This window comes from Penicillium chrysogenum, assembly GCF_028827035.1.
Source record: "Penicillium chrysogenum strain IBT 35668 chromosome Unknown utg000005l_segment0_segment0, whole genome shotgun sequence".
Classification (NCBI taxonomy): domain Eukaryota; kingdom Fungi; phylum Ascomycota; class Eurotiomycetes; order Eurotiales; family Aspergillaceae; genus Penicillium; species Penicillium chrysogenum.
Window position 1 is genome coordinate 6646174 of NW_026622753.1, and position 19827 is coordinate 6666000.

Consider the following 19827-nt stretch of genomic DNA (forward strand, 5'->3'; position numbering starts at 1 on the left):
AGGGTCATCCCACTATTACATCATACAGCCCCGCCATAAAAAAAGCTGAGAACGTCGAAGAAGAACATGAATCGGAGTGAAAAAAGGAGGAATTGACATCGTCGATAAGGAGTTTATAGACAATCAAGTAATTTGTAGACTTGACGACTCCACTAGGCTCATCTGGAACCTACTAAAGTCTTGATGAAGGACGTAATGAAGTGGTTGCTGGGCCATCGAAGCTCATGGAATCTCATGGATCCCTATGGAAGCCTCCCTCTAGAAGCTTCTGGAGTAATACACCGCTCACTATATAGGAGCTTTTCTCAGCCCTCGTCCTTTTCCTCTTCTTCTTTCCTTCTCTCATCAAAATACCCTTTGACTCTTTGTACACTACCTACCCTCTTGCCTCACGAATCTCTTTCTTACCTTTTCTTTTCTTTTTTTTTAACGATTACACACATTCACCATGGCTCCCGCCGTCGGTATTGATCTGGGAACCACCTACTCCTGTGTGGGTGTCTTCCGTGACGACCGCATTGAAATCATTGCCAACGACCAGGGTAACCGCACCACCCCTCGTTCGTCGGTTTCACCGACACCGAGCGTCTCATCGGTGATGCCGCCAAGAACCAAGTCGCCATGAACCCCCACAACACTGTCTTCGATGCCAAGCGTCTCATTGGTCGCCGTTTTAACGACGCTGAGGTTCAGGCCGATATGAAGCACTGGCCTTTCAAGATCATCGAGAAGGCGACCAAGCCCGTCATCGAGGTTGAGTTCAAGGGTGAGGCCAAGCAGTTCACCCCTGAGGAGATCTCTGCTATGATCCTCGTCAAGATGCGTGAGACCGCTGAGGCTTACCTCGGTGGCACCGTCAACAATGCTGTCATTACTGTCCCTGCCTACTTCAACGACTCTCAGCGTCAGGCTACCAAGGACGCCGGTCTCATTGCCGGTCTCAACGTCCTCCGTATCATTAACGAGCCCACCGCCGCTGCCATTGCATACGGTCTTGACAAGAAGGTCGAGGGTGAGCGCAACGTTCTGATCTTCGATCTCGGTGGTGGTACTTTCGATGTTTCTCTTCTGACCATCGAGGAGGGTATCTTCGAGGTTAAGGCCACTGCTGGTGACACCCACTTGGGTGGTGAGGACTTCGACAACCGTCTGGTCAACCACTTCGTCAACGAGTTCAAGCGCAAGCACAAGAAGGATCTGACCACCAACGCCCGTGCTCTCCGTCGTCTCCGCACCGCTTGCGAGCGTGCCAAGCGCACCCTCTCTTCCGCTGCCCAGACCTCTATCGAGATCGACTCTCTCTTCGAGGGTGTTGACTTCTACACCTCCATCACCCGTGCCCGTTTCGAAGAGCTCTGCCAGGACCTCTTCCGCGGCACTATGGAGCCCGTTGAGCGTGTCCTCCGTGACGCCAAGATTGACAAGTCCTCCGTCCACGAGATCGTCCTTGTCGGTGGTTCCACCCGTATCCCCAAGATCCAGAAGCTCGTCTCCGACTTCTTCAACAAGGACGCTAACAAGTCCATCAACCCCGATGAGGCCGTTGCCTACGGTGCCGCCGTCCAGGCGGCTATCCTGTCCGGTGACCAGTCTTCCAAGTCCACCAACGAGATCCTGCTTCTCGATGTCGCTCCTCTTTCCCTCGGTATTGAGACCGCTGGTGGTGTCATGACTCCTTTGATTAAGCGCAACACCACTATCCCCACCAAGAAGTCCGAGACCTTCTCCACCTACTCCGACAACCAGCCCGGTGTCCTGATCCAGGTCTTCGAGGGTGAGCGTGCTCGCACCAAGGACAACAACCTCCTCGGAAAGTTCGAGCTTACTGGCATTCCCCCCGCTCCCCGTGGTGTTCCCCAGGTTGAGGTCACCTTCGATGTTGATGCCAACGGTATCATGAACGTCTCCGCTCTCGAGAAGGGTACCGGAAAGTCTAACAAGATTACCATCACCAACGACAAGGGCCGTCTCTCCAAGGAGGAGATCGAGCGCATGCTTTCCGAGGCTGAGAAGTACAAGGAGGAGGATGAGGCTGAGGCTGCCCGTATTCAGGCCAAGAACGGTCTTGAGTCCTACGCCTACTCCCTCAAGAACACTCTTTCTGAGGGCAAGCTCCAGATCTCCGACGATGACAAGAAGAAGGTCGAGGACAAGATCAGCGAGGTCATCGGCTGGCTCGACAGCAACCAGACTGCTGAGAAGGACGAGTACGAGTCTCAGCAGAAGGAGCTTGAGGCTGTTGCCAACCCCATCATCTCCGCTGCCTACGGCGGCCAGGCTCCCCCTGGCGCTGGTGCCCCCGAGGGTGCCCGCTCCGCTGACGAGGTCGAGGAGAAGCCCGAGGAGCTTGACTAAATGTTTCGCTCTGAATGATTCTTGATTATTTGCCATTTGGCACTCGTTTCCTTTCACGTCTTGTTTTACGAACTTATGGGGTATCAAGGTTTCCTTTTGCGCATGATTGCATAGATACAAGGTTATCTCTTTTTCTAGGGAAAAAAAAGCCTAGTGAATCAAAATTCTTTCTAATTCAAAAAAAAAAAAAAAAAAAAAAAAACCCTCTTTCTGTACATCGTAGATCATAAGAGAATCCAAACAGCCCTCGTTCGGACCTTCGGGCCATCCACACTTAGGACTGAAACTATACGAAAATTGCATCCTCCCGGTGCCTATAGAGTGACCATTCCATCATTCCATGCTATTACCAACTTTTGTAGATATGTACAAATAGAACACGGAGTACAAGACTCAACAACCAATATTAGTTCTCGGCGAGAACCTCCCAAACCAAAACTCCAAATCGATGATATAGCGCAAGGTTCTGTTTAAACATCCTGGAAGTCTCCGTTCCACCACCGCTGTAACCGATGGCCGCTCGTTTGTACGATGCTTCCGTATGTGATTTCTGATGCGCGGTCGGGGTGCTGTTCGCGCTGGTCACGGCGAATGCGGGTGAGGGCAGCAGAGACACCCATAGCCAGGGCGAAGAGGGGATCCGCGATCCTATTCAAATTGACGTTAGAACGGTGTGTCTCTTGTCGGAAACGAACTTTTAGAAAGTCTTTCTTTGTACCTGGAGATAAGGTAGACAGGCATGATGCTCTGTGTCTTGGAAAACAAAGACGGGTGGTTTTGGCGATTCAAGATGCTCGTACATCCAAGAGCTGGAGAGAAGAGACACATCACGTGATGCGGAACTGCTTGCTGATCAGTTCATGCCCCCATGTCTTCCTCAACAACACATCTCCGCCATGCATTTCTCGCTCTCCTCTCTTGTCCTGCTAGGGATTAGCAGTCTGGTATCTGCCAGCTCTTTGACAATCACCATTCCTGCCTCTAGTCCCCTCCCAAACCCACATGTCCTCCCCGCAACCAGCCATGCCACTCTCACTAGTCTCCCCTCTGGTGGGAAAGATCACATCCTGTCCGCATCACTGACCCGCTCGGCAACATTTGTGTTCCATGATCTTCCATACTCCGGTCCAGATGCTCAGCCCGAGTCCTACTTGCTCGATATCCGCTCTGCTGGCGACTACGTCTTCGCCCCTTACCGTGTCGATGTTGCGGCTGATGGATCAATTCTCGGTATCTGGGAGACTTTTCGCGGGAACCCGTGGGATAACCGTGGGGCAGAGAAATACATCGTGGATATTGCTGGAAAGAAGCAGATTGATGTGGTTGTGGAGGCCAAGGTCCTGGGACGGAAGGTCTTTTATGAGCAGCGCGCGCAATGTAAGCTTCCCTTCTCCCGCAGATGCAACCTGCAGTAAATGTCTTCAGTTGTGTTAATGATGGATTGAATCGCAGTCTCTCCATTGAGTCTTGTCAAGAACCCGATGGTGTTACTTGCGGTTGTCGCGCTGGGTCTCATGTTTGTCATGCCCAAGCTCATGGAGAACAGTATGTCTCTTCCCCTTCATCCTAACCGATCTTTGTGCCTAACCCTGTTGCCTAGTGGATCCCGAGATGCGCGCCGAATTTGAGCAACATTCTCGCTCCTCACCCATCACCGGCGCCACTTCCAATGCCATGGCTGGTGGCGGGTTTGATCTGGCCAGCTGGATGGCGGGCACTGGTGGTCCTAATCCCACGACCAACAATGCGGCCCAGGCTGGTTCAACCGGTCGAGATACCAGTGGTCCTGCCCGGAGGCGCGGATAGAAGATCATCACTTCCTTATATTGACCGTTCTTGACATGGTATCTTGTCATTGTTTCGTGGCTGATTGTATGATACAAAATTAACTGAAGCTGCTCATGGCTCATAAAGCTGGAGCCAAATGCCGATAAATGGCTAGAGCTGTTTAGGCGAAACAAAAGCAATGCCCCCAGATCCCTCCCGATACCAGAGCGCCTATAAGTCCCTCGAGCTGTACACGGGCCTGTCCCATATCCCGAAGTCCATCCTAGTAACAAACCAATGGAGAAAAAGAGCAGAACAATCAAATAAATCGAAACGCAACCGAGCTCAGAAGTCCCCTCCTCCGAAGTCACCTCCTCCGAAGTCATCACCACCACCATAATCATCACCGCCGCCGCCGTAATCACCGCTGTCATGATGGTCATCAATAGCATCAGCAATCAGCATACCGCCAAGCAAACCACCACCAACACCCAGAGCAGCAGCACCGGCAGTTCCCATACCCCCACCTTGTCTGCGGGGCGGTTGCTGTGGGTAATATCCACCACCTCCGTATCCCGGTCCGGGGGGTCCATATCCAAACTGGGGGTTATGTTGCGGAGGATAGCCTCCACCACCGTAGTATGCACCAGGGGGAGGACCTTGCTGGGCATACGAGGCGTACTGTTGCTGTGGCCGAGACGGCCTGCTGCTTGAGCTCGAACTCTTGCCCAGCAGCTTGCTGAAAAATCCACCCTTGCTGCGCTTCTTTTCGTTCTCAGGCATCGGGCTATGCGACGCTGGGCCGGCCGCATATCCGCCTGGCCCGGTGGATTGCGGCCGCGAGGCATCGTTGTAGTAGTCTGATGATGCGCCACGATCTTCCAGTCCGGCTCCGGTTCCTCGTATGCCAGCCCGAGCGTCTTCCTCAGCTTGGAGCTTGGCGGCAAGTCGTGCGTCTTCGTCGATTGTGTGAGGGCTGGCGTTGCCTGGGCTAGTGTTTGTTGAAGGGTTATAGGGGTTGTTCGATCCCATGGGTTGCTTCTTGTCTCCCACACCGGCTATTGCTGCTGGGTTGCCAGGCCCTGAATTGCTGTACGATGGCGGGAGAGAATCGGTTGGAAGACTGGCGTCACCGCGCGATGGGGGAGCTTCAGGGCGGTCCCATTGCGATTTGCCCGTTGCAAGGTCCACATAATACCTGGCTGATTGTCAGTATTTTGGACTTCGTTAAGATGGATAAATACATACCAAGTCTGGTATCGATCGTCATACTGCGCTTTCCATCCCTCAGGTACCGAGGGCGGGGGAGGCCCGGAGGGCGGGGCGAACGACATGATGTGACAGGTACGATTAGATTGAATATGTTGCAAGACTGAAAACTTGAATTGTGGCAATATTCAATTAGTTTAGGTTCAGAGGAGAGAAGATAAGAGTGTGTGTAAGCGGGAGAGTGAGGATGAGAGTGAGGATGAGAGTGAGGATGAGAGGTCATGCTTCTTCTATGGATACCTATGATATGTACTCGGGACGTAAGCGGAGAGTTGTGGCCTCAGGCACCTGAACTGCGCCTCCCGAGGCGGTGATGTCATGGTATATATAAAGGCCATTTATAGTAACATCATATATTAACATGACATATTTACGGAGTACGGAGTGCAGGCTACCACGTTCAAGATCTTAGCCTATCGGTCATATTACTCCCATGTACACAAACATTATTGATGGCTCTGTAACTGAATTTACTATTCAAGTAAAAAGGAAACCCCAAATCAGAACTCCACGCTTCAATGCTATGATGCTAAACACATCAATATCAAGAAATGTGTCATATTAGACTATCTCTTTTTGGATGTTGGGGTCAATTTCTCCACTGGCCGGGAACCAATTATCATCCTCAAGAGCCTCTAGGAGCTCCTCAAGGTCAAACCGATGTCGGTTTGACGTCTCCGTGTCTGAGTCCAGGAGAGTCAGGTCAACATCTTCTGTGTTGCTGATTATCTGACGCGCCACCTTGCGAGCCTTCTTTTTGCTCCGAGATTTCTTTTTCGCTTTGTCTTCTCTCCGGCCTTCTCCGTTGTCTCTTTTTCCCCCGCGGTCCTCTTTCTCATCTCGATTCTCGTCTTGGTTTTCTTCCCTCTTCACTTCCATTTCCTCGGCCTTTTTTTTCCTCTTCTTCGCCGGCCGGGATGAGCCAAGGGAAGACAAAGATATAGGGCCCTGGTAGAGGAACGTAGAAGGATCATTCTGCTCCTGGCGCTTTCTCTTGTGGAATCCTCGATTTCGTATTTCAGCGAGTTGTATCTGTCTTTCCACTTCTCGTCGCTGGTTCAGATCAAGGTCGGCACGATCTCTGGGTGGCGGTCCATCCAACTGTTGGCTCTGGTATTTCTTGAGCAAAGGAACATCTCTAATTCGATCAGAAGAAACGTCTCGCTTGACGTCCCTAGCCCACAAGGCAAAAGGCCCCGTGTAAGAGGGCCCTTGACCCATACCAAATGTTTCGTGCTTAACAACCTGGCCGGAGGAGACAAGCTGGTTTCCTGCAAGGACGCCACTATCACTAGGCTTTTCGGGCTCTGGGGCGTGTTCGAACTCGAAAGTGGTTATATTAGGGTCCGAACAAGGCCCCGATGATAGCACGTGCACGCCTCCTCCAGAACCCCCGACAAGGAGATGAGACTGATCTTCGGTGAAGGATGCGCACATGATCTCCTCATCAAAAGATGCGACATCCTCAAGAAGGACATCTTCAGGTGACCGGCGAATATCCCACCGTTTGAGAACACCATCGGACGCGCCGGTGTAGAACTGGTCCATGGACGAACCCCACAGAGCTACCCTGACGCCCACGTCTGCCGTTTCCCGGGTTCTTTGGTGATCAATTGGGTTAAGCGGGGCCTTATGGCGAAGTTCGTGAAGAATTGCATCACCCTTGCGACTATCCCAAACATAGGTTTTGCCATCCGTGCAACTAGCGGTGACATATGTGCCGTTCGAATCCATTGGACAAAAACTGACCTCATTGACATCTAACGCCGGACAGGAGAATTCCATCACGGACGGCACGCGTTTTTGGAGGTCGCAATTAAGGCTAAACACTCTCACAATTGATTTCGTGGTAACGCCGATACCTTTAATCCGTGCATTGTGAGGGTCTTCAGGACTGGCCGTTGCAAAAATGGGCAGTGAAGAGTGCCACTTAATGTCAAAGACATTATGTGAAGTAGAAGCCATCCTGATGGTTTCAAATGCAGATTCACGGGCTCGCCACAGGCCTAGGTGACCTTTGTATATTGGATCCTCCCCTGGCTCGGCCAGACCTCCAGCTAAGAATTCCAGAGTCGATGGAGTATGACCCCAGGCCAGGGCCGTTGACGAGAACTCAAAATTGGACTTATACCGTGCATCGCGGTCGAGGGGAAGGAGAGTCGATGTCAAGTTTTCCGGATCCCGTGTGTCCCAGACCAAAATTGATTCTGTCCCTGTGGCCAATATATCTGGATTGAATTTCGAGACTGACATCACTGCCACTCGGGACTCATGCTGCAAAGTATGAGTGCAGGATACGTTGCGGATTGATTCCACGTCCCAAATCTTGACGGTTTTGTCAAAACTGGCGGTGTAAAGTCGGTTACCAATCCACTGCATATTATTGACGCTCATGAAAAGCCGTGGGTCATCAACCGGTGACGTTGTTGGACGTGGAATCCAATGGTCCGGGATTTCCTTTAGACGATTGCTCTGAAGATCACCTAAAAGAAGATTGTTGGCCTTGTTATACTGCATATTATGTTCGTCTGACTTAGCTGCGGCGCCTGCCGCAAACTGAGTGCCATCAGGCGACCAAGCCAGAACAAGCAGATCGCCCGAAGCACCTTGCCATGATTTCCATGGTCTTAGGTCCGAGACCACATCAGTGACGATGGGGCGATGATTTCCGCCTCCAAGCTCACGGCTGTACAGCAGCTTTTGGACATTTGCACGACGTGGTGGGACACGACGCGGCTCCTGTGGAGAAGATGACCCGACTGTGTCCGGAATAGCTTTGACAATTGTGTCCGGCTCTTCCAATTCCAGGGGAACATTCACCCAAGGATTGGCGTAATAGTTGGTTGGCTGGACTCTATTTCGACTAGAACGACGGATGAAACTTTGCTCGGCGGTCGGTGATATCGACCGCGAATGAGGGGATTTGGATGCAGATGGCATGACGTCCGGTGGGTAAGAGAAGTGCTGTTTTGACTTAGGAGCAACTACCTCATCGTTCCTACTGGCATTCGAGATTGCCACGCTCTCCCTAAGAGTCCGTTGGCGCTCGCGATGGCTCGGAGAGATGCTATGTGAGGAAGAAGTGGAGACAGAAACTGATTGGGGAGACGGAAGTCGGGAAGGAGCGCGGGAGGAAGCGCGCGAAGAAGCGCGACGGGAAACCCGGATTGGACTGCCAGGGGAAGGAGCGGCAGAGTGGGCAGGAGAAGGTCGAGTGACATGGCTGCCACTTGATGAACGAGTGAGTCGAGGTGATATTTGGCGAGGTGAGGCTTCACTGGGCTGGACTTCAGGCTGTGGAGTCTGCCAGGAATCTCGGACCTCGTCTCTTGTACGGTTAGAGGTTGCCGGAGTTGATGAATTCTCTGATAGAGAAGAGACCCTAGAATACTGCAGTAGCAAACGCAGAGTCTCACGTTGAATATCTGGGTTTTCCGGAATGCTTCGGGCTGACAGACCAGGGAATGCAGGGACTATACCCCGGCCGTTAATACTGGAAAAGCCGTGAGACATTTTAGTGCCACAGCTGATGTTCTGAGCTAGGCAAAAAGGAAAAGAAAGGTCAGGCAGGTATGAAGAGCATAAGGAAGAAGGGCTCTCTCACCTGTGTAACTTGGTTGATATTGATTTGGGCTCGCTCACGTCTGGTGTCGGACGATGGCAAAGTGAGGAAGACATAACATCGGCCCCCTCAGCTCCCACTTTGTTCACACTGAACCTGAGGTTTCCGTTATTGCCTTTCTAACTCGCCGCTTTAAGTCTGTTTCTGTTCCTTTCTGTAACAGAAGCAAGCCTATGTCTTTGGACGGTCTTGCTAGGAAAGAAATTATCCCGGTATAACCTTGGCAGCCCTAATAGAGCTGACCTAGGCAATACAGCCGTTCAGGATATTGTCTCTAGAGGGGTATAAAAGACAATATCTGTAATGAGCGCGAATCTTCCAAGTCAGGGGTATGAGAGTCACAAAGGCGATAGGACAATTCGACGGTGGAGGCACGCTTGGATCTGTCAGGCATTAGGAGTTATCCCACCTAAAGGGACCGAGAGAAGCATACCTGGCAGAAATACGTGTAGATGCTCAAAGAGGTATTGAGTAACAGAGGAGCAGGGGAATAGAAAACTGAACCCAGATTTGCAGAAGACACAGGAAGTGTGGAGAAATGGAGCAGAATCGCGTCAAGAACATTAAGAACGCGATAACGCGGGTATGAGCGGCGATGGGCGGTGAACCCAACGTAAAGGCGGTCAGGTCTGAAGTATGGGACCTTTTTTTATGATTAAAAGGAGTATAAGAATGAATTCCAAATAACTAAACTACATATGTACATATTTGCAGAACACCTGGGTATCGCTTTAAAAGAGTTCCCAAGAGCCCCCCAAGAACTTCGGAGAACAGAACTTTCACCCAAAGTCAATTCTCTATAGTGGGCAAGTGAAAGTCAGCCCGTACTCTCTCATTCCGAGCACTTGAACAAGCATGGTGGAATTGAGCGTCCGAGCCTTGTCTCTCCAAGGAATGTGACCATTGGAGTTATCACATAGGTCTAGCAGACTGGGGATCATTTCCTGTCTATTTAGCGATGCGGCCCTTTCTACGGGCAGACACCATCATATCATACAGCACATCTTTAAACGCAAAAAGGAATGCAGCAGTGATGGCGCTCTGGGTGACCTTGGGCCCAATACCTTATTGAAGATATGTCAGTGAATAGCAACCCGGTGTAACTTCGCAAGATTCGCTTACCCTTGTAGAGTCCCTTCCAGCCTTCTTCCTGGATGATCCTCTTCAGGCTTCCGTTCAAGCTCTCCTTGGGGCCATCCTTGCTGGCTACATGCGCTCGGCTCTTGATGGTGATATATGGATAGGTGAGGCTGGTGGCCATAATCTTTCCCAGTGCGCCCAAGTAGAACGCATCCTTCGGCGTCATACGCCGGCGGCGCTCTACCACGTTTTTCAATTGCTCGAAAATGGTGTATTGCAGAATTGGGTTAATCACCAGGACCAATGCTGGGAGGACGCCGGCAAATAGGGCCTTGGGGCCCTCCTGCCGGAGCAGGTCCATTAGGGTGCTGAGGGTGGATGCCTTTGGTTTCTTGGCACCAGGCAGTGTTTCCTCCGCCTCAGATTTGCGAGCAGTCATGCGAGTGTTGATGACCCAGATCGGGTTGGTAATCAGCACCGTGGCGCTCCCTGCAATGGCACCCGCAATCATAGACTCCACCGTCGTAAGCTTTTTCGAGGCTCGGCCTCCCTGGATGGCGGCCTTCTCAAAGACCGCACGCGTGAATTCATACCAATAATAATACACAAAATTGGTGACGCTGATTCCAAACAGCGCTGATTCCAAGCCGGAGTATAGTCCCGAGATGCCTTCTCTCTGTACAATGCGGCGTACAGCATCAAGGGTGGTTGAGTGTGCACGCTTCGACTCGACTTGGGCTCTTGTCGACAAAGTGATCAGAGGGTATCTGGAGTGGGTATGGGGTTAGCGGCAGCGATGGGGAAAACGCGGGGAAGCATACGTCAAAACCATCGACAGAACCCCCCTCCTGCACCCGCCAGCGCGTGCGCGATGTTATCGCTCTGCTGAACAGCAGTAGATGCTGCCTTGCTTGGCTCGGCTCCTGGTTGAGACATGATGGGAAGAGCTGGATTATTGAACTGTGTTCAGGTGTAAGGTATAACCTGTAGAGGGCGGAAGAAGATGAAATATGTCAGGAGGTAAAGAACGTTTAAAACATTAAGACCATCGAGATGATTTGTCGGCTTGAAGGGGGGATGGGATGTTCATGACGTTTTGCCGAAGTGCTGTGTGCCTCGGCAACTCCACTGCATTCCGAAACGCCCATAGCGTAGATTCACCTTGTACAAGATTATTTGATGGATTTGGTTGGGTTTATGGAGGTCCTCGGTACCTGCATCCTAATAAAGTGACCTTAAAATGTGTCACATTCGAGTAAACTGAAATTGGTAATATCTCCGAACTACCTAGGTATCCTCATTATATGTGTTAACGATCTATAATATAGGAGTTGGCGCCTGTGACTTGCATGTGATTATATATCGTCCTAGACGTCCTGATAGGGGATCCGAATATGTATGCGTTTATATTTGACTCGGGAAATCTACATAGTACAACGAACTGGTTTACCGAAAAAGAAGATACAAAGTAGCCTCGTGAGGCAGTATGCCTCGAGTCGCAAGGTTCTCGCTATTAGTCCATTCACAAGTGAGAAATCCAACCTACAAAAAAAAAAAAAGCGAAAATAGGAAATAGAAAATAGAAAATAGAAAGGTGAAAGGGGGAAAGAAAGACACAGAGAGAATGATGGGCCAAGGTAATAGAGCAGAGACGTGGCCAGGAAATCATGAGAACGCAGAAACCGGCGGTAATCGCATAAGCAAACGCAGTAACGAGGATAGAACGCAGGCCGTCTAAAGCAAATCCAAGGCAGGAAAGAACCCCCAACGGCATCATCATAACGATTGCCAGCTCCGTACAGAAGCTCCTCCTTGCCCGTCAGGAACATGTCGAGTTTCCAAAGGCCTGACAAGCCTGACAAGCCTGACTTCTGCCGATTAGATACCACGCCGCTTGAAACCCCTCAATTCATGATGTAACATTGCGCCAAAGTGAAGCACCGTACCACACAAAGAGAACATCGTGTCGTTTAGCAGCAGCCACCTGCCGATCCAGACTGGACACCTTGGCCCTGGCCAACCTGCACAGTCGGCTTGTTGTTGACAGTGGCCGTTCCCATGCGTTCCTTGATCTGTCGTGCCATTGTCAAGAATGCCTGCTCGACATTGGACGCGTTCTTGGCCGAAGTTTCGAGGAAAGGAATTCCGAGGCTGTCGGCGAACTCCTGTAAAAGTGCAATCAAGACATGTTAATAATCTGCCCCAACGGTGCTTTCTGGGTTTGCCTTTAGACATACCTTGGCAACGGTGTATTCCACGACCTTCTTGTCCTCCATATCGCTCTTGTTTCCAACGAGCAGCTTGTTAACACCCTCGGTAGCATATCGGTCAATCTCCTGGAGCCACTGCTTCACGTTGTTGAAGGAATCCATGTCAGTGACATCGTAAACCACGCAAATTCCATGAGCGCCCCTGTAGTAAGAGGATGTAATGGTACGGAATCGCTCCTGGCCGGCGGTGTCCCACTGCATGTATTATTAGCTTTGCTCCAAATAGTTGGTGTTCAATATAGCCATACGATCTGAAGTTTCACCGTCTTGCCATCGAGCTCGATTGTGCGGATTTTCTATGATGACCTGTCAGCACCGCTATTCTGTTGCGGTTGAATACTCTGCAACTTCCGAGACGTACGAAGTCAACGCCGATTGTCGAGATGTAGCTTTCGGTGTAGGTATCATCAGCGAAACGAAGCAGCAAGCAAGACTTTCCAACACCGGAGTCACCGATGAGGAGCAGTTTGAAGAGGTAATCGTATCTATCTCGATGGTTAGGCAACGGAGATCGGCAAGTTTGGGGATTTAGGTCGTGTGACGGTCAAGTCAGCGACGCGACGGTACTCTAGAAATCAATATCACATCAGTCATATTCAACACACAGGCAGACTCATATAGTCGACCAAATCAGGGCGCATAGAAGGGCATTTGGGGGGTGGATAGGAAATGGGGAAGGCTTACCACTCGGGATTCATGATGAGATTTGGGAGGCGGAGAAGGTGAAATGAAAACTGAAGAGAAACACACAAGTCCAGAGGAATATAAAGGAAAAAACGAAGTTGATGGAGTCGAAGTTCCTAGGAAGTCGGGGGAGGGGACAATGATGGAACAGTCGCCTGAAATGATAGGAGGTGCAGGGAGGCAGACGCACCTGATGCGCAGCTTTGTTTCACGTCACAACCACCTGGCACTTCTCGGGATTTCTGTGTTTTCCTTATTTTCTATACATACATGCCTCTTCTTAATCTTTAGTCGGCTTTTTACGAAATATATTTATCACAGGGGTCATTCTATACTTGAATCCTCGTCACATCTCCGAGATCACCTGCTCAACTGATGTTATCCCGTGCATAAACTCAGCCTCGTGGATACTAGACCAATGACCTTTTTACATTATATCTAAAGCAAGGAATTCAGGTTGAACAAATATACTGTTGAAAGAAGGAAGAGAAAAAGAAAGAAAGAAAAACATAAAGCCACATGTTCGTAGATGCGCATTTATGCGTAACCGTGTGCCTGCAGCCATTCAAGAACCAGCGCCTCCTCACGCTCCTTATAGGATGCATTAGTTCGAATGTTGTCGGAGACAATCACGAGTGCACGGTCATAGGCACCCGTTTCCTTGTCCTTGAAGAAGGTCGCAATCTCGTCACTGATCTGGTGATCGGCAAACTTTGATAGACCCATACGGACAAAGCGCTCAAACACAACGTTGTTAAATGACAATCGTGTTTCAACAGCAGTCCAGTTGTCCTTGATGTATTGCCATAGCAAATGCCGGACCTTCGAGTTGGCGGCCAGAGATACGGCTCCGCTGTGGATGTCCTGGATAGCCACCTTATCCGAAAACACAAAGTCCAAGTAGTCCTTCACCAGAGCAGCATCCTTCGTGCGTCCAAGTGCAGACAGGCAAATCTCTTTGCCGTCCACAGAGTCCGTTCGGATGTACTCTTCCTTAACAGCATCGTATTCCTTACGGCCGCCCTCGGATACGTTGACGCTGAAAATCACTGACCGTAGATTAGTATGGATAGCACTGGTGTCTTTCCCGGTCGCCCAGAGATCAAAGCGGCGCTTGGCCTCTGAGACAAATCTATAAAATATGGAGATTGTGTTAGAGAGTGTTCAACAGCATTCGGACACAAGGGAAAAGAGCTCACCCTTCATGACCTGCATTACAGACCATTCCAATGAGCAGCTTCCGAAGCTGTACAATGAGATAGTCCTCGCCGGGCTTGAACTCCCAACCAGTCCGTTCTGCGGCCGGGGAAGCCAGTTTAAGAGTAAACTGCTTCAATCCTTCGGCCACTTTCTCGTTTTGTGAGAAAACCGAGCGGATGTTCGCCAGAGACGCAGAGACTTGGGACCAAACACTGCAGGATGAGACGTTAGAAATGACAGCAAAATACCATAAGGAGATGTTGCTTACAGATAATTTTGTTCCCCCTTGAATCCTTCCAGAAGAGTCAACAAGGCGGGCGTAGTGCCTTCGCCAGAGACTGCAAGAGCAGCTGCATCACCTAGCAAACCAATCTTGTCCTCGGTGCTTAGGAGATCAAGCGATTGGCCCAGCTTTGCCAGATGCCCGGGAGGATAGTTGGTTCGGTAGAACCCAGACAGGTCCTTGTTGATTTTGTAGAAAGTGTCCTCTCCAACCCCTCCGACGGTGTCGGATTTCGAGGTTAGAGCACGGTTGTCAACAGTAGCCAGTTTCGCTCCGGATTTGATGCCGAGAGGGACCCACCATTTCGTCTCATCCTCCTCTGGTTTCACATCCCCGGTAGACAAGAATCGACTCTGGCTAACGGTAATCTGACCGGGCTCCTCTGCCACGGTGACGACCGGGAAACCGATCTTGCGAATCCAGGGGTCCTAGGACAGATCAGTTAGATATCGAGCTGACCAAATAGAGAGTTAAAGAAACAGCCAAGGGGCGAGTATCTACTTACCATGAAAGAATGCACGTCCTGGCCGGAGGCTTTGCTCAAGGCGGACCACAGGTCATTTGTGGTCGCATTTCCTGTAATTACTCAACATATATTCCTCAAAATCTTCTTCTTTGACGCCCTACCATATGCATGAGATTTGAGATAATCCGCAACTCCACGCAAGAAAGTCTCTCTGCCGAGGTGGACACTCAGCATGCGAATGACAGAGCTCCCCTTCAGGTAGCTGATATGGTCGAAAATCTGGTCGACTTCGAGCGCATTCCGAACGGGAACTTCGATAGGGTGGGAAGCGCGGAGCGAGTCGAGGTGAAATGCTTGTTGCACACCTTCAGCCTGGGAGAACGTCAATATTGGTCTTATCAGGATGTGTATTACCTCGGGCATTCCGTACGACAAACTGAGACCAGACGTTCCATTCTGCTTGCACATTAGATACTGCGTCACAGACTCATCGGCCAGAAGCGAACAAAGCTCACCAGGATAGAAATGATCAACGGCAAGCCAACCGACCCAAGTTGCGAATCCCTCATTCAGCCATAACTCATTCCACCAGTCCATGGTAACAAGGTTGCCGAACCACTGGTGAGCCAGCTCTACAACATGAGTCAGATATCAAAGCCATCTTGAAACATGGATACCTAAAGATCGACGTGGGGACTGACCGTGAGCTACAACATAAGCAATGCGGTTCTTATAGCGATTGTCCGACTTTCCTTCGTCGAACAGAACAGCGGTCGTCCGATAGGTCACAAGACCCCAGTTCTCCATGGCACCCATGGCCTAGAGACCCGCGATTAGCTCAAATGAAAAGCTTGGAATTCGTAGGGAATAAATAGTTACTCACAAACTCGTGAACAGCCAGGAGATCAGCCTTGGGAAGAGGGTATTCAATCTCGAAAACTTCCGAGAAATAGTCAACCGTGCGGTGAGCACATTCCAGTGCAAAGCGAGCCTGGTCTTGAAGGCCACGCGTGGTGTAAACTCGGACGGGAATACTCTTGCCCTGGTATTTGCGCTCGGTCATAGCCTCGACGTATTCGAAGTCACCAACTGCCCAGGCCAGAAGATAGGTGCTCATCACCGGTGTCTTCTCGAACGTGACAAACTTCAGACCGGGCTTGTGTCCGTCCCTTTCGGATTGAACGGGCATGTTGCTCAGTGCGGTCTGTCCCTTGGGGACTTCAATCTCGAAATCGAAAGTGGATTTCAAGTTTGGCTCATCGAAACAAGGGAAAGCCCTTCGTGCATCACAGGACTCAAATTGAGTGCTTAGCATGTAGTAAAAGTCGTCCTCCTTGGGGGTGTCGGCAGAGGGCTCTCCGACTGGCTTATACTTGGAGCGGTAGAACCCGGCCATGGCATTGTTCATGGTGCCCGTAAAGTTGATAGAGAGCACAACGTCTGCCGGCGCAATCTCTTGCGAGAAAGCGAGGGAAACTCGCTCCGATTGCTTGTCGTAGGTGATTCCGGATGCTTTGGCCAACTGGCTCCCTATGAAAGGAAGACGGGTATTAGTCTTCTTCCTTTTCTATATCACACTGATGATGTGCTCCCACACTTACCATCTTTCCCCAATACCTCAGCACTTTGTACTTCGATCTCCTTCGAGTTCAGCACAATCTCGCTGGTAGCACGGGTGACTTTGAGATCGATCTTCAACGCGCCCTTGTATTCCCACGAACCACCGAACTGCAAGTCGAAAAGAGAGACATGGTAGTTGACAGGCTTAGCCCTATTGCTATGTCAATTTTTAATGCTGCAAACCAGAAAGCAGATATGGGCTCAAATTTGGGAAGCAAAAACGAAGCAAAAAGAAAAGAATAACCAGAATGACCCAAGCGGGGCATCACTCACACGTCAGGAAGTGTCTCTCGCTCTTGAGACGCCATCATGCGGACTTCGGCGGAACAATGCCTAATGGGAGGGAATCTCAGGTCTAATGTAGCGACGGGTTTAGGCAGTCGAGGTCGCAGTCGAGGAGAATGCGGGAGAGAAAGTTTGTGTAGTGTGCGAGAAAGAAGAGGAGGGGTAGGGCGGACAGTGACTGGACGGACGACTTGAACTGCTACGCCAGCACGAATGGATCTTCTTCCCCACATCGGGGGAGATATTCTAGCTTAACCGTCTACGGCTATCGTCGGAGCTATGTCAAAAAAAAAAAGCTTAGTTTTGAAGTGATTGAGAGTTGTGACTCGGTGAAAAAGGAGATAGGGAGGATATTCTCCAACGGAGCTCCGTCGGAAGCTTGGACCCATTTTCGGTCTTCCGCATGGATCATCTCTCTCTCTCTCTCTCTCTCTCCACTCTTATCTAAGGACATGGCCGACTCCGACGAAGAATATGTGGGGGAGGTAACGGAAGATGAAGATGATTTACAGGTGACTCGGGGCGATAATTCGCGAGCCAGAAGAAAGCAGCGCGGGGGCGCAGAATGGGAGCTATCCAGAACCTGGGAGACACTAGTGGAGGGTGCAGATGGTACCATAAACTCGACCGTCGAAGGTCTGCTGGAGGCCGGAAAACGGAAACGGTCAGTTCGTTTCCCTTACAGTGTCCGTCCATTCTTGCTAAATTATATCGTTCGTCCAGGCTCCTGAAAGATACGACACCACTACAGCGCGGTATCATTCGACATCTCATCCTAATTCTGGATCTTTCACAATCCATGTCCGAGAAGGACTTGCGACCCACGAGATACTTGTTGACTCTCCGATATGCCCAGGAATTCGTGAGGGAATTTTTTGAACAAAATCCCATCTCGCAGCTTGGTGTCCTCGGCCTGAGAGACGGTCTCGCGCTCCGAGTCAGTGCCATGAGTGGCAATCCAACAGAACACCTCACAGCCATCCAAACCCTCAAAACACAAGATCCGAAAGGTTTGCCTAGTCTTCAGAATGGGTTGGAGATGGCACGAGGTGCTCTTTTGTATGTCTTCTTTACACCCGCTATAAGTAACGAAACTAACCAGTGAATTCAGCCATACGCCTAGCCATGGCACTCGAGAAGTGCTGTTTATATATGGTTCCCTTCTTTCCTCTGATCCTGGGGACATCCACCGAACGATAGACACGCTCATTAGCGACAAGATTCGGGTTGGTATCGTGGGTCTCGGAGCCCAGGTTGCAATTTGCCGGGAACTGTGTACAAAAACCAACGGTGGTGATGAAACAGCATATGGAGTAGCATTGAACGAGCAGCACTTTCGGGAGCTGATGATGGACGTGACTACACCCCCAGCGGCCTACTCACAGAAAGAATCTGCAAGCTCGTTGCTGATGATGGGGTTCCCTTCTCGTACGGTGGAGTCCAGTCCCTCACTCTGCGCATGCCATTCAAAGCCCTCACGAGGAGGCTATCTTTGCTCGCGATGCAACAGCAAAGTGTGTAGTCTTCCTGCTGAATGCCCATCTTGTGGGCTCACATTGATCCTTTCGACTCATCTGGCACGATCGTATCATCATCTATTTCCCTTGATCAACTGGGTCGAGGTGCCGTGGCGTCGAGCCTCGCGAAGCTCCGCTTGCTTTGCCTGTGGTCTTTCTTTTCCATCCGTGCCTCCGGAAGATCACTGGCAAACGGCAGAGAACCAGACCAAGGGGATGAGTGTGAGCAGTCGCTACGAGTGTACCGCGTGCCATAACCACTTTTGTATCGACTGCGATCTCTTTGCCCACGAGGTCGTGCACAACTGTCCTGGCTGTCAAAGTAGAAGTAACCCCCTGCACTCTGGGGCACGCAGCCAAACGTCAGGTGGAGTGGATACCATGGTCTAGGGCGTGGAATTATCTCAATATTGCATTGTTTGGCGGCGCAAGATATCCCTGGATTTTTCTGTTCACAGGCCAAAAGGTAGCATGGGAGGGAAAGGCGTCTGTATATACAAAATACGAATTTTCTCGCAAGTGCCATGTAACTTCCCCGATTTTCGGGGTGAGTAGATAAAGGCCCCAAAGCGTCAAAGGGTGCAGAGTAGAGAACTTGGAGAACGCACCAGAGCAGACGAGCCTCGGCTAGTTAGCTTAGGCTGCCCCACGCATCCTCCGCATCCTCCGCATCCCAGACCTTTTCTGTATTCGAAGAATCATCAAATAATGGCGCAGCCCTCAGAAACTCAGGTCTTCGAAAGGCTACAATCTTACTCCTTCGTATCGGATCCCGAGTTTGCAAATGGCCTCTCAATTATACTTGGCCATCCCAACACCCCCGCCACCGAGGTGGAGATGAACCGGGATGACGACCTCGTCCTGCAAGCAAAGTGTTTCTTTTTCTCCCGGTATGCTGGGAATACACTTCACACAATACGTCGGGTACTAATCCGAGTACAGAAAAGAAAAGCTCACTCCTGCTATTGATTTTGCTGCCTTCAAATCATGGTTAGCATCACGGACAACGGAGCCCCATGGGCTAGGCAATACAGACTTGCAAATCTCCGAAGCATTAGACCCAAGCACATCTGGGACTGAGAGATCAGCGCATCCTGAACCTGCTTACCCTTCGTCGTTCGCGCACATTGTGGAACTCATCACTACGGGGCAGCCAATACCTGGGATCCAAGACATCCCGGACACAGTGCTTAGTGGCCATGATATTTCCAGTGAGAAACCACGGCGACGGAAACCCTGGGAGAAGGATGAAGTGATGACTGCATCCGATGAGACTGCGGGTGCTGCTCCCTGAAATTATGTTCTATCCACATAAGTTTCATGATGGATTATATATTTGATTGGAATAGAATCTGAATAATAACATGTGGTTTTAAAGAAAACTAACGTGACACGCCCCAAGCTTCAAT

General features: G+C 50.5%; 11 protein-coding genes across 11 annotated transcripts; 4 read left to right on the forward strand and 7 right to left on the reverse strand.

The window, feature by feature from the left end:
- Nucleotides 1–448: 448 nt before the first annotated feature.
- hsp70 (molecular chaperone Hsp70) lies at nucleotides 449–2355 on the forward strand (the record flags this gene model as incomplete). Its single annotated transcript, XM_056716676.1, is given in 2 exon segments — nucleotides 449–568; nucleotides 586–2355. 2 exon segments carry the CDS (start codon nucleotides 449–451, stop codon nucleotides 2353–2355), a joined length of 1890 nt encoding a protein of 629 aa, XP_056564298.1.
- Nucleotides 2356–2825: 470 nt separating this feature from the next.
- On the reverse strand, nucleotides 2826–3096 carry N7489_010928 (Non-classical export protein 1; the record flags this gene model as incomplete). Its single annotated transcript, XM_056716677.1, has 2 exons — nucleotides 2826–3003; nucleotides 3074–3096. 2 exons carry the CDS (start codon nucleotides 3094–3096, stop codon nucleotides 2826–2828), a joined length of 201 nt encoding a protein of 66 aa, XP_056564299.1.
- A 155-nt stretch (nucleotides 3097–3251) lies between these two features.
- N7489_010929 (uncharacterized protein) lies at nucleotides 3252–4161 on the forward strand (the record flags this gene model as incomplete). Its single annotated transcript, XM_056716678.1, has 3 exons — nucleotides 3252–3732; nucleotides 3808–3900; nucleotides 3956–4161. 3 exons carry the CDS (start codon nucleotides 3252–3254, stop codon nucleotides 4159–4161), a joined length of 780 nt encoding a protein of 259 aa, XP_056564300.1.
- A 306-nt stretch (nucleotides 4162–4467) lies between these two features.
- Nucleotides 4468–5456, reverse strand: N7489_010930 (WW domain-containing protein; the record flags this gene model as incomplete). The annotated part of the gene is made up of 2 exons (XM_056716679.1): nucleotides 4468–5320; nucleotides 5371–5456. The coding sequence occupies 2 exons, from the start codon at nucleotides 5454–5456 to the stop codon at nucleotides 4468–4470; spliced, it is 939 nt and encodes a 312-aa protein (XP_056564301.1).
- Nucleotides 5457–5952: 496 nt separating this feature from the next.
- On the reverse strand, nucleotides 5953–8904 carry N7489_010931 (WD repeat protein; the record flags this gene model as incomplete). The annotated part of the gene is made up of 1 exon (XM_056716680.1): nucleotides 5953–8904. One exon carries the CDS (start codon nucleotides 8902–8904, stop codon nucleotides 5953–5955), a length of 2952 nt encoding a protein of 983 aa, XP_056564302.1.
- A 1057-nt stretch (nucleotides 8905–9961) lies between these two features.
- Nucleotides 9962–11029, reverse strand: pmp47 (putative peroxisomal membrane protein Pmp47; the record flags this gene model as incomplete). The annotated part of the gene is made up of 3 exons (XM_056716681.1): nucleotides 9962–10077; nucleotides 10136–10860; nucleotides 10935–11029. 3 exons carry the CDS (start codon nucleotides 11027–11029, stop codon nucleotides 9962–9964), a joined length of 936 nt encoding a protein of 311 aa, XP_056564303.1.
- A 586-nt stretch (nucleotides 11030–11615) lies between these two features.
- Nucleotides 11616–11922, reverse strand: N7489_010933 (uncharacterized protein; the record flags this gene model as incomplete). The annotated part of the gene is made up of 2 exons (XM_056716682.1): nucleotides 11616–11635; nucleotides 11709–11922. The coding sequence occupies 2 exons, from the start codon at nucleotides 11920–11922 to the stop codon at nucleotides 11616–11618; spliced, it is 234 nt and encodes a 77-aa protein (XP_056564304.1).
- A 141-nt stretch (nucleotides 11923–12063) lies between these two features.
- N7489_010934 (Rab family GTPase YPT1) lies at nucleotides 12064–13061 on the reverse strand (the record flags this gene model as incomplete). Its single annotated transcript, XM_056716683.1, has 5 exons — nucleotides 12064–12258; nucleotides 12331–12558; nucleotides 12612–12659; nucleotides 12725–12848; nucleotides 13051–13061. 5 exons carry the CDS (start codon nucleotides 13059–13061, stop codon nucleotides 12064–12066), a joined length of 606 nt encoding a protein of 201 aa, XP_056564305.1.
- A 523-nt stretch (nucleotides 13062–13584) lies between these two features.
- Nucleotides 13585–17134, reverse strand: N7489_010935 (M1 family metallopeptidase; the record flags this gene model as incomplete). The annotated part of the gene is made up of 11 exons (XM_056716684.1): nucleotides 13585–14179; nucleotides 14247–14459; nucleotides 14516–14958; nucleotides 15036–15106; nucleotides 15158–15368; nucleotides 15427–15452; nucleotides 15512–15628; nucleotides 15698–15815; nucleotides 15880–16526; nucleotides 16598–16767; nucleotides 16890–17134. 11 exons carry the CDS (start codon nucleotides 17132–17134, stop codon nucleotides 13585–13587), a joined length of 2856 nt encoding a protein of 951 aa, XP_056564306.1.
- Nucleotides 17135–17349: 215 nt separating this feature from the next.
- N7489_010936 (TFIIH/NER complex subunit SSL1) lies at nucleotides 17350–18808 on the forward strand (the record flags this gene model as incomplete). The annotated part of the gene is made up of 3 exons (XM_056716685.1): nucleotides 17350–17565; nucleotides 17625–17960; nucleotides 18013–18808. The coding sequence occupies exons 1-3, from the start codon at nucleotides 17354–17356 to the stop codon at nucleotides 18806–18808; spliced, it is 1344 nt and encodes a 447-aa protein (XP_056564307.1). The 5' UTR covers nucleotides 17350–17353.
- Nucleotides 18809–19126: 318 nt separating this feature from the next.
- N7489_010937 (DUF5572 domain-containing protein) lies at nucleotides 19127–19712 on the forward strand (the record flags this gene model as incomplete). The annotated part of the gene is made up of 2 exons (XM_056716686.1): nucleotides 19127–19308; nucleotides 19361–19712. The coding sequence occupies 2 exons, from the start codon at nucleotides 19127–19129 to the stop codon at nucleotides 19710–19712; spliced, it is 534 nt and encodes a 177-aa protein (XP_056564308.1).
- Between the last annotated feature and the right edge of the window lie 115 nt (nucleotides 19713–19827).